Source organism: Sus scrofa, chromosome 6 (genome assembly GCF_054392235.1).
Source record: "Sus scrofa isolate SSC_HxYL_T2T_F1_AM1 chromosome 6, Sscrofa_HxYL_maternal_Yorkshire_Landrace_v2.0, whole genome shotgun sequence".
NCBI lineage: Eukaryota > Metazoa > Chordata > Mammalia > Artiodactyla > Suidae > Sus > Sus scrofa.
Window position 1 is genome coordinate 94,327,286 of NC_139388.1, and position 12,750 is coordinate 94,340,035.

The following is a 12,750-nucleotide window of genomic DNA, read 5'->3' on the forward strand; positions in this document are numbered from 1 at the left end:
TAGTTCTGCTACCCCATTTTTACTATGATTTAAATTTTTTTCTCCTTAATGTTTCTATCAAATTTTCTTTATTCTCTTTATTTCTGGTTATGGATTTAGAACTTACACATACTATGGCTATACATAATTTAAGAAAACCACGCATAAATTTAAGCATTACATTTAAATGTATATATTTTTAACCATGCTCATGATTAAGCAATATTTGTGATTTTCCTCAGTAGGAAAGGGGTCCTCAGCTTATTTTTTCTCTTTTCTTTGTTTTTCTTTTCCAGGAAGCTGCCCCCTGCACCATATGGAAGTTCACAGGCCAGGGATCGAATCCAAGCTGGAGCTGTGACCTATACCACAGCTGCAGCAACACCACATCCTTAACCCACTGAGCCACAGTGGGAACTCCTTCTTTTCTAAATAGCTTCTTCAATGTCATTTATTTGTCCTGTTGTCTTCAGAGATTTATTTTCTACACTAAATATTGTTTAGATTTACTACCATAGTTTACTGGTTTCTTAACTCATTGTTAACCTTTTCATCTGAATCATTCTACCTGTATGCACCTTTTTCTCACTGCTGGCTGTGCTAAGAGGGCAGACTGAAGTGAATCCTTTAATTACGCTTTTAGTAAGGCAGTAACTTTACTTAGTCCTTGTGTGCCTGAAGATTTCATTATTTCATTCTCAGTCTTAACTGATAATTTGAGGGTTTAGAATCTCAGTTGACATTATTTTTCCTTTTGCATTTTATCTTTTGGTAGGTATTATTGTTGATGCAACAATGCTATGAATCTGGAGTTCCTGTTGTGGCTCAGTGGTTAACAAACCTGACTAGTATCCATGAGGACGCAGGTTTGATCCCTGGCCTTGCTCAGTGGGTTAAGGATCTGGTGTTGCTGTGAGCTGTGGTATAGGTCACAGACATGGCTCAGATCCCACTTTGCTGTGGCTGAGGCATAGGCTGGCAGCTACACTCTGACTGGACCCCTAGCCTGGGAACCTCCATATGCCCTGGGTGTGGCCTAAAAAGACAAAAAAAAAAAATGCTATGAATCTGATTTATCTTTTCTCTGTGATGGCTTTAACATTTTCTCTTTATCCTTGATGTTCTATAATTACACTGTGATGTTTTCAGGTTTGAATTTCACCAAATTTTCTATGTTGCCATAGCAAGAGGTATGCTTTTGAGATAATAGAGGAATGCTTGATCCTTGGCATAGGGGGCTAGAACGTCATTGGACAAGACATTAGCTGAGGCAGAAGAGAGAAGAATAAGCCAGAAGGTAGAAGAAAGTTGTACATTGAAGAGGTTATGAATGGAAAAACCTCCTATACTCATGGACTGGAAGATTTAATATTTTGGGGTAGCATTGTGATCCAGACCGATCTATGGATTCAGCTCAATCTTTATAAAAAAATACCAGCTGGATTCTTTGCAGATATTGACAAGTTGATCCTAAAATTCATATGGAAATTCAACAGATCTAGAATATACAAAATAGTTGTGAAAAAGAACAAAGCTGGGGGACTCAAATGTCCTGATTTCAAAACATACAAATGATAGTAATGAAAATAGTGTGGTACTGGCATAAAGATAGGCTTACAGATCAAGAGAATAGAACTGAGGATCAAGAAATAAACACCCAATAAATAAATAAATAAATAAACCCTAGAACTTCAGAGTTGTTTAGGCTCATATCATCAGAGAACATTCTACCTAGTTCTGGATGTCCTAAAATTTGTAAATTGGCCCAATAGTCTTCAAATCCCAGATTGAGTTTGTTTTCCATCTAATAATGGCATTGTAGATATAAAGAGATGGATTGGGAAAATAAAATAGGAATAAAATCCCCTCCCACAAAAAAAAAAGAAATAAACACCCCAATTTATGGTCGATTGGTCCCTACAGGGTACCAAAACAATCCAATGGGGTGGGGGGCGGGTAGAATAGTCTCTCCAATGGGTAGCACCAGGACAACTGGATAGCCACATGCAAAATAATGAAGTTGGACCCCTACCTCACATTGATATAAAAATTAACTCAAAATAGATAAAGACATAAATGTAAGAGCTAAAACTATAAACCCTTGGAAGAAAATATAGATGTAAATCTTCTCAGCCTTGGATTAGGCAATAGTTTCTTGGATATGACACCAAAAACGCAAGAAACCAAAGGCAAAATATATAAATTGGACATCATCAAAATTAAAAACTTTTGTGCTTCTAAGACCATCAAGAAAGTGAAAAGACGACCCACAAAATAGGAACATTTCTGAAAAACTACATATCTGATAAAGAACTTGTATCTAAAATATACATAAAAAACTCCCACAACTCAATACTTGAACAGACTAAAGAAGGGAAAAGGATCCAAATAGATATTTCTTCATACAAATAAACAAAAAGCATATGAAAAATGCTCAACATCATTAGCCATCGGGAATAGACAAGTCAAAACAATGAGATACCCATTACGCTCATTAGGATGGCTATAATTAAAAAGACAGCAATAATAGGACGTGGAAAAATTGAAACCCTTGTACACTGCTGGTGGGAATGAAAAATGGTTTAGCCACTGTGGAGAACACTCTGGCAGTTCCTGCAAAGGTTAAAACATAGAGTTACCATATGACCCAGCAATTCCACTCCTAGATGCATACCTAAGATAAATGAAAACATATGTTTGACCCAGTAACTTGTACACGAATGTTCACAGCAGCATTATTCATAACAGCTAGAAGTGGAACCAACTCAAATGTGCATCAACTGATGAGTGGGTAAACAGAATGTAGTATGTGTATAATGGGATATTATTTGGCAATAAAAAAGAATGACTTACTGATCATGCTACCACGTGGATGAACCTATAAAACATTATGCTAAGTGAACAAAGTCAGTCACAAAAGGCCACATGTCATGGAATTCCATTTATATGAAATACCCAGAATAGGCAAATTCACAGAGACAGAAACTAGTCTGGTGGTTGTCTAGAACTGAAGGTGCTGAAAAGAAATGGGTAATGGGTATAGGATTTCTTTCTGGGGTGATTAAAATGTTCTAAAATTAATTGTGATAATGGATTCAAAACTCTGAATATTCCAAAAACCATTGAAGTATACACTTTAAGTAGATGCATTGCAATGGTATATGAATTATATCCCGATAAAGCTATGATTACAAAAAAGTCTAGAAGGGTCAACCTTGGCAAGCCAAGTATGACACCAAGTCCCAGAGGAAAACATGAGGCTGAGATTGGGGAGTAAAGCCAGGAAGACTAGGGCCATGTAGACACAGAAACAGTCAGAGATGATGAGAAATTAGGGCTGGAGCCATTCAAGGAGGTTCTGGAGCAGATGAAGGCTACAGTTCACTTTTATTAGGGGCTGGTCATTTGGCATGTGGGTGGATCCTCTCAACTGAAATACATTCTGCATTTCTCAATGTATCAGCAACCTAATTCTGGGGCTTGTGGCTGCTCTCTTCCTCACTAATTACACAGACCCCCCCACACACACTCTTGCTTTCCTAGAGATGGAGGAGAAGCTGACCTGTCTCTCCATATTTGCTACTACGTATTTGTTGGTAGCAACAGCATTAGAAACAGGAGTGGAACTGGTAACAGTAATAACAGCCCACATGGAGCAGTTACTGTGTGCCAGGCATAGTTCCAAAGTGCTTTACATTAATGACCCACTTAATTCTTCATAATAAACCCATGGCATAAGCGTTATTATGATCCTTATTTTATAGACAAGAAAACTAAAGCACAGGACAGTCAGGCATCTTGCCCCAGGTTTGCGACAGGTCAGGGGCTCTGGGAGTGGAAAGTATTGATTTTGGTCTAAGTTGGGATAACATGGTGAAGCAAATTCATCTTCCGTCAAGGCATCACCTGGAATGAAGACAGTTGTGGTATCTTGGTTGCCTGGTTCAGCACACAGTGTGTGGAACACAACTGCGCTCCAGGAAGACAAGATTGGTGTGTGAAGACACACCCCCGCCCCGCGATCTGAGGTACCACTACCTCTTTCTAATGATCAATGTGCCATTTCCAGGGAATGCCAGTTAGAAAAAAGGAAGACAGGAGTTCCCGTTGTGGTGCAGTGGTTAGCGAATCCGACTAGGAACCATGAGGTTGCGGGTTCAATCCCTGGCCTTGCTCAGTGGGTTAAGGATCTGGCATTGCCGTGAGCTGCAGTGTAGGTTGCAGACGCGGCTCGGATCCCACGTTGCTGTGGCTCTGGTGTAGGCTGGTGGCTACAGCTCCTATTGCACTCCTAGCCTGGGAACCTCCATATGCTGCGGAAGCGGCCCAAGAAAAGACAAAAAGACAAAAAAAAAAAAAAAAAAAAAAAAAGGAAAAAAGAAAAAAGGAAGACAGAAATCAACATGGCCACTCTGGCTAATTCACAGCTCTAGACCTAGGAGCAGGGCAGAGAATCTACCTAGAGCTCACTCGCTCGCTCGCTCGCTCACTTACTCACTCAAACATTTACCAAATGACCTCTTATTTCATAGGCAGGGGCTGGGAATATAGAGAGAGGAAAATGGGGGCTGTATTTTGGAGGAACTCCAAGGCATGGCTCAGTGCGATTACCTTCACATATTGGGGGTGGCCCTTCAAACTGCAGGTAAGTTCCAAGTTTGCAGGTCAGGATCTCATTTCCCACTAGGGTAAAGCCAGGGAGGCACCTGTAGCGTACGATGTCACCTGCCAAGGAGAGAACAATACGGGGATTCCCTGGAGAATTCTGGGCAGGGCTGACCAGCCTCTCTCAGTATCTTGAACCCACTTTCTGTCAAGACGATTAGCGGCGGGTTGTGACCTCAACTCCAATCAAATGACCCGGATGACTGCAGCTCCCCTCACCCAGCTCCGCCTTGCTGAGCCTAAGAACATCCCACATTCTGGGAATTTCTTACAGTGTCTTGCATAGACTTATTTCTCAAAAACATCCTGACTTGTATCATATAAGAACACCGTTTTCCTAAGCTCCTCTGCCTGCATATGGCTCAAAGGAAGAATGATTGTCTTTTGGGGGAAACTCAGTTGACAGAATATCAACCCTCTTGCCCTGGGTCTACTGTTTCTCTCCACAGACAGGAGGAGAGATGAGCCCCACTGCCCAGCCCCTACCTGTCCCTGGCCCTTCCCCACCAGCCCCGTTGTTGCTGGTTGGAGTGGTGTTACCTATATTGAATTCTTCATTCTCGGTGACGACTTCAGCGTTGGGGAAGATGGTGGGAGGAGGGCATTTGGTGAGTGGATAAGCTGAAAAGACAAAAGCAGGCAAGTAGGTCTAAGAACATCATTCTTGGGGCACATTGTCATTTGTCTGTTTATTGCTTCATGTTCTCACTCCTCATCTGTTCACACAGCAGATACCAATGAGTATTTATCTGTACACAGGGCAAGGTTAGCCAAGCACTATTTTTGCTTATCTGTTCTCATCCTTTTTGTTTGCTTTTGATACGAAAATCAGGAACCATATATCCACACAAACATAAAGGAGAGAGGACCTAAGAAGGCAGTGATGGTGACTAGAGCTGAAGGGAGAGGAAGCATTTATTGAGCACCTACTATATGTCAGGCACTTTCACATGCTGTCGCCTTGAATTCTCACAATAGCTGATCCCCCTGCAAAGTATTCTCACTCTACTTAGGAGGAAGCTGAGATTCAGAGAGGTTCAGTTACTTCTCCAAGGTCACACAGGAAGTAAGTGGTATGGGCAGGATCTGAATCCAGGTCTGGCTGCTCTTGAATCCCATGTTCTTTCCACTGCACAGCATCTAAGTACTTGCCCAGAAAAGTCAGCTTGTTTCTCTTTTGACCTTTGGGCAAACACTCTGGCTTCAGTGGATTTTCTAAATTGGAAATCATCCCTCTGGGCAGAAACTGGTCTGTGCATGGAGGGTGACACTGATGCAAAGTTCCATGTGGGCTCACACTTAGCTTCTTTCATTATCTGGCACATAATTAAGTGCTATATGTGTTAGCTGTTGTTGCCACTGCTGTCGCTGTTATTATTTCCAAAGTCACCTCAACCCTTGTTATGCTTTTTTTAAAAAATAGTATTCTCTCTTAAAAATTACAAATGTTAACACATTATCATTAAAGAAAATCTGAGATTTTCTATGAAAACAGTAGGAGGAAAATTAAAGTCATCCATTGCCTTCTCAGAGACAACCAGTGTTAACCCTTTGCTGTAAATTCTTAGGGTATATACTTTCTGCACATGTATTTTTCTTTTACAAAATTTGCACCATATTATATATTTCATCTTGATCCTTGTGCACTATTATATTGCAAGAATTTTCTCACATAATTAAATTTCTTCAAAAATATGGAGTTCCCATCATGGTGCACTGAGGTTGCAGTATGATCCCCGGCCTCGCTCAGTGGGTTAAGGATCTGGTGTTGCCATGAGCTGTGGTGTAGGTAACAGATGCGGCTAGGATCCTGCGTTGCTGTGGCTATGGTGTAGGCTGGCAGCTGTAGCTCTGATTGGATCCCTAGCCTGGGAACCTCCATATGCCGTGGGTGTGGCCATAAAAAAGCAAAACAAACAAACAAAATAATAATAAAGCAAAAAAAGTTTCTTCAAAAATATGACTGAATGACTTCATAGTGGATTTAATCATACAATCTACTAGAATTTCTTTAACAAATACGGTATTGTTAACTATTTAGGTTTCAAAAGTTTTGCAATTTAAAATGAAACTGGAGGGAGTGGTAGGGACTGGAAATTTGGGGTTAACAGATGCAAACTATTGCATTTGGAATGGATAAGCAATGGGATCTTGCTGTACAGCCCTGGTAACTATGTCTGGTCACTTGTGATGGAGCATGATATGTGAGAAAAAAGAATGTATACATGTATGTGTGACTGGGTCACCTTGCTGTGCAGCAGAAAATTGACAGAACACTGTAAATCAGCTATAATGGAAAACATAAAAATCATTATAAAAAATAAAATGAAACTGTGATGACTAGCCTTCTACATATGCATCTTTTATGAAGCATTTTTCTTTTTCTAAAACCAGGAATGATGAAAGTGTGTGACCTTTTTAAAGTACAGGCATCTCCTACTGAATGTCGGTAATCCATTCCTGGAAATCAGATGTTTTCTAAGATTCTAAGTAGAGGCCTCTTTCCCATCACTTTATTTTATTCTTCTATCTTTTTGGGGCCGCAACTGTGGCATATGGAGGTTTCCAGGCTAGGGGTCTAATCAGAGCTGTAGCTGCCTGCATATACCACAGCCACAGCGCCAGATCTGAGCCGCACCTGTAACCGACACCACAGATCATGGCAACACCAGATCCTTAACCCACTGAGAGAGTCCAGGGATCGAACCTGCGTCCTCATGGACACCAGTCGGGTTTGCTACCACTAAGCCACGATGGGAACTTCCTCCCATCACTTTAAATGGGAAAAAATTGGAGTTCCCATCGTGGCGCAGTGGTTAACGAATCCGACTAGGAACCATGAGGTTGCAGGTTCGGTTCCTGCCCTTGCTCAGTGGGTTAACGATCTGGCGTTGCTGTGAGCTGTGGTATAGGTTGCAGACGCGGCTTGGATTCTGTGTTGCTGTGGTTCTGGCGTAGGCCGGTGGCTACAGCTCCGATTCGACCCCTAGCCTGGGAATCTCCATATGCCGCGGGAGCGGCCCAAAGAGGTAGCAAAAAGACAAAAAAATAAAAAATAAATGGGAAAAAATTATAATGTGTAGCCCCAAACACCAGAAGTATTGAAAACAACCACACACACACACACACACACACACACACACACACACACACACACACACACACACACACACAGAATCACTATGCTAGAAGGTAAATACTTAAAGCACCCCTTCATGATCACCCAATGATTGGTATATTTGTGACAAAACAGCAGTTCTATGCATTGTATATTGCACCATAAACTTTCAGGGCACAGTGCAAACTTTTCAGCTGGAGACAGAAACCCTAGGCAGAAACAAGGGCTCAACAGGAAAGACCCAGAGAGAACCTGCTTGGGGCAGTGCCGTGTGGCAGAGGACCCTCCACACCGAGCATCACTGTGATACCTTTCAGAGCCAGGGGACATGAAACACACATTCCAGATGTTCGCATGGCATTTTGAAAGATTACCCACTGCGGCTGGCATGTCACTTAAGACTTTTCCTGCATGTGGTTTTAATTAAAATGTTGTATTACGTTTTGAGGATTTAACTTTTTTCTACGGGCGTGTCAGCTGAAGAATGTCATAATGAGTGACACATATCTTTATGAAGTGTGAGTATTAAAACCAAGAGGCCCTCCTGGGGTAACCAAACAGGTTTAACCTTGATTTAATATCAGTCAGGGAGGGCCAGGCCTGTATTTGATACATGCTTCCAGTTTTCTTTCCAGGAAAATTGCCCCAACAAATACCATCCACAGAGTGTCAGTTTCTCCAACCCTGGGTGCTCTCATTCTTCTGTAATTCAATCAATTTAATGATTATCAATTGGGGGGGGGCTTGCCCCGGGTCAGGCACTGTTAGATGCTGACGACGCAAAAGTAAACAGATAGACACAGTCCTTGCCCTCACACAATTTAGAGCGCTCAGGGGAAAGTCATCAATTTTAATTAATAAAACAAGAAATTTCCACCTAAACACAGCCTGCGTATTTTATATTTTGTGGTTATTAGTCTGATCAGGTGATTTCCTGATTTTTTTTTTTTTTTATGGCCACACCTGTGGCATATGGAAGTTCCCAGGCCAGGGACTGAATCTGAGCCACAGCTGCAGCAACACTGGAGCCTTTAACATACAGCACCAGGCTGGGGACTGAACCCGAGCCTCCAGAGCAACCTGAGCCGCTGCAGTCAGATTCTTAACTCACTGTGCCACAGCAGGAATTCTTAAAATTAATTTTTAAACCTTACAAAGTTCTGCTCAGTGCAGAAAGCTGGTGGAATACTGAAAAGCAACAAGACATTAGCATTTCGGTGTATGACTCTCGATCTTGAACAGTCAACTCCTCTCCCTCCCCAACACACACTGTATCTACTATGTTACTGCCACAGAACTCGAGGGCAGGGGGACATCCAAGACTCCTCTGCTTCTGTTTGTCCCCATCCCCTTGCTCCCCTGGGGGTGAGGGACTGATCCAGCTTATCAGACTCCAGCACATGTTAACATGCTACCTGGTGGACAGGGCTCCTTTTCTTAGGTCAAGCAGCTGTCAGCTCAGCAGTAGCCATGGTGGGTCATTCATTGCATGTTGTTTTCTTTCTCATTGAGTCTTGTTGGATTTGTTCTCCCTCATGCGGATGGGTATGTTGGATTGACCTAATCTCTGAAGCTCTTAAAGCCAAATTAGTTTAGGGACAAGTGTGGTTCACATGGATCAGTTCAGTTCACCTGATGACCCTGGGCTCTGCATTGGGATGTGGGTTCCAAGCCCAGTGGATATTAAAATGCCTTCCTTTGCCGCTGCTCCTGTAGATCTCTTTCTCAAGAACCTCACAAGGAAGGTGATTGTGATCTCAGTTAGGAGTCCATAGTCACCGCATCCTTTGGTTATACCATCCTCTGAGCCCCCCAGATTATTTGCTTTTCTTTATTGAATATGTATAATTAACATTTCCCTTAATTAATGATATTTATTCTACATGAATGATTTTTTTTCTTTTCCGGGGCTGCTCCTGCAGCATATGGAGGTTCCCAGGCTAGGGGTCCAATCATAGCTGTAGCCGCTGGCCTACACCAGAGCCACAGCAACGTGGGACCCAAGCCGTGTCTGTGACCTACACCACAGCTCACAGCAACGCCGGATCCTTAACCCACTGAGCAAGGGCAGGGACTGAACCCACAAACTCATGGTTCCTAGTCGGATTTGTTAACCACTGTACCATGACAGGAACTCCTACATGAATGATTTTAAATGACTGTATTTCCCTCCATGTGTGTGTGAGATAACTTGCACACCCAATTTCCTATTATGTTACATGTGGATTGTTTCTAATTACCCTGTTACAAATAGCACGTCAAGAAATATCTTTATGCACATATTTTTGCACAATTTCCAGAAATAGGACTGGGGGGGCATTGTTAATTAGGAATCTTGGGGGTAAGTAACACAAATCAACTCAAGGTAAACGAAGCCAAAAAAATTCTCAGAGCAGAGCGGACCCCCGGGTGGATTTGGGGCCAGACTTCATAAAGGCAGAGGATGAAGAAGGGAATGGCCACTGGGAACCTGGGAAACTTTCCCACGTATCTCAGCAATTCTCTTTCTGCACATCGGACTTTTCTATTTCTGGTTCTCCATGGATAGTAGAAGACAGGCAATCCACTGCACTTGCATTTATACCTTCTCTCTTCAGGAGATGCGTCCAGGCAGAAGCAGTATCTCTCAGGTTCAATTTCAAGTTCCCAAGACAGAGCATCTGAGAATCCCTACTGGAGTCAGGTCAGGTGCCCACCTTTAGTTCTGGCTACTGTTACTGGGGTTGGGGGCGTAGATGGAGAGGAGTCATGATGCACAAACAGGTGCCTGAGTGAGAGGGGCAGTGGAGATCATTATGAGCTGTGCAGACACCTAAAAATGTTTGACTGTAGCCAGTCCCACTGTATTAATTAACCTTGGGATGTGTATTCTCTGACTGTCCACCATTAAGTGGGCTTCTCCCTATGACCTTCCCAATAGGATTATCATTTAAAAATTATCATTAAAGATTGTTCCCTATGATTAAAGAATCAGCCTTTTCCATTAAATGTTTTCTTCTTTGAATGCTACTCTTTTCTTTGACTGTTGTTGTTGTTTGTGTTTGCTAAACACAGCACCACCCAGCCTTTTATTTTAAAGCCATCACATGGTCTTAGTTGTATTCCTGGTATGGAAAATCTGGTTATATTTTATTTAGTCTAATTTTAGAGTCTTTTTATTTTTAAAAGGGAATTGGGCTTTAATAAATTCACATTTGTCATAATATTTGAACTATTTTATTTTCTGCTGATCCTGTACTTTCTGTATCTTTTGTTTCTATACAGTTTCCTTTCTTTTCAATTTCAAATTTTCTTGTTTTCCTCTGGTGACTGGTATTTTTTAAAATTGTATTTTATTTTTGTTAGAGTATAGTTGATTCATAGTGTTGTGTCGATTTCTGCTGTACAGCATAGTGACCCAGTCATACATATAAATTTAGAATGGATAGGCAATGAGGTCCTTTATTTTCTTTTATATACAAGTTATGTTTTGTTTAATTTTTTTCTTTTAGCAATTTGGAAGTGCTATAATCTATTTTTAAGTTATTAGTGAGTAAAATATATACTTGGAACTCTTATTTTTCTAATTATAAAATCAATAATTGAATACCATCTCTATTGATTCTACCTCATGGATGATAAAGAAATTTCATTTTTCATCTGCCTCTTCTAATTCCTTGGACATTTGTTAATAAGAAATAATTATTTTTAAACTTTGACAGAACATTGTAAACCAGCTATAATGGAAAAAATAAAAATCATTATTAAAAAAAAAGAATTATAGTATTTGGAGTTCTCACTGTGGCTCAGCAGTAACAAATCTGACTAGTATCCATGAGGATGAAGGTTCAATCCCTGGCCTCACCCAGTGGGTTAAGGATCTGGTGGGGTTGCCGTGAGCTGCGGTGCAGGCTGCAGATGCATCTTGGATCTGGTGTGCTATGGATTGTGGTGTAGGCTGGCGGCTACAGCTCCAATTCCACCCTTAGCCTGGGAACTTCCATATGCTGTGGATGTCGCCCTAAAAAAAAAAAGAATCATAGTATTTGCATTCTGTTTTGGATCTATATTGTTATCAGATTTAAATCCATGATTAGCTAGTCAGTGCTTCCCATTTTTATCTTTTCTTTGACACAGCTCCTCTATACTGAGTTTCTGGTTCATCCTGCATTGGGTGGCTACATCCTTGAGTGACAATTCAGATTGAGACCATGGGTGACACTAACTTCAAGCTCTTGGATATCTGCAAATGATGCTCTCTCGTCTTCACACGTGAAGCTCCCACAATTTTTTTTTTCTCAACATCTCTACAAATGCCTCCTTTATTTTCTGGGATTAAATGTCAAAAATAATAAATCTGAGGATTGTTGATTTGGGGGGCTCCTTGTAGTTAACTTTCTCAACCTGGATGCTAGCAGCTTTCCTCTACCCTTTCTTAATACTTGTAATTTGGAAAACTTGCCAGGCTGTTTTTAATTTCTCCTGGTTTACAGGGAGCTCTTTTATTCTATGCCCACAGGTTTCCCTTCATCTCAGGGAGTTTTGTTTGATTATGTCTATTCCATCCATCACATTCTTCTCCTAAATACTTTATTTTAGTATTTTGGTTCTTTGGTCATGGGATCTCTTTACTAGCAACTTCCCTTCATTATTTTCAAGTCCTCGCCCTCTTCCCTCTTCATATGGAGCTGCCACTCCTCCCTTGAGCTCTGACTGCTCCCCTTGTGGATGTCCCCCTCAGTCTGCTTGGGCTCCACTACCCTGCCCCTTGTTTTGCTTGGAGCTCTGGTACCCCATGTCCCTGTCCCTACAGAGATTCTCACCTCTATGGGCTCCAACTCCTCATGCAAGGCTGCCCCTCAGGGTGGACTCCCTTCTTTCCCTGACTCCCTGGCCTGGGCCACCTCCTGATGGAGGGCGTGGATATCTACTTTGCTTCATTCCACCTACCAGCTGTAGAACAGATGTTCAGGAAGGGAAGGGAGGAGATTCAGCTCCCCTTCCCTCAT

The 12,750-nt window shown here is 41.7% G+C and overlaps 1 protein-coding gene across 13 annotated transcripts in view; it reads right to left on the reverse strand.

Annotated features, from left to right (window-relative positions):
- CSMD2 (CUB and Sushi multiple domains 2) overlaps window positions 1-12,750 on the reverse strand; it is a 646,878-nt gene that overhangs the window by 82,342 nt on the left and 551,786 nt on the right. For 10 of the 13 annotated variants that reach the window (XM_084963751.1, XM_084963750.1, XM_084963749.1 and 7 more), the window contains 2 exons: window positions 5,185-5,265; window positions 4,591-4,704 (listed from right to left, as the gene is read on the reverse strand). The exons of the other annotated variants lie outside the window; for them this stretch is intronic. In XM_084963751.1, the coding sequence (XP_084819877.1) occupies window positions 4,591-4,704; window positions 5,185-5,265 (195 nt within the window). The remainder of the gene's footprint in view (window positions 1-4,590; window positions 4,705-5,184; window positions 5,266-12,750) is intronic. 13 annotated transcript variants of the gene reach the window in all.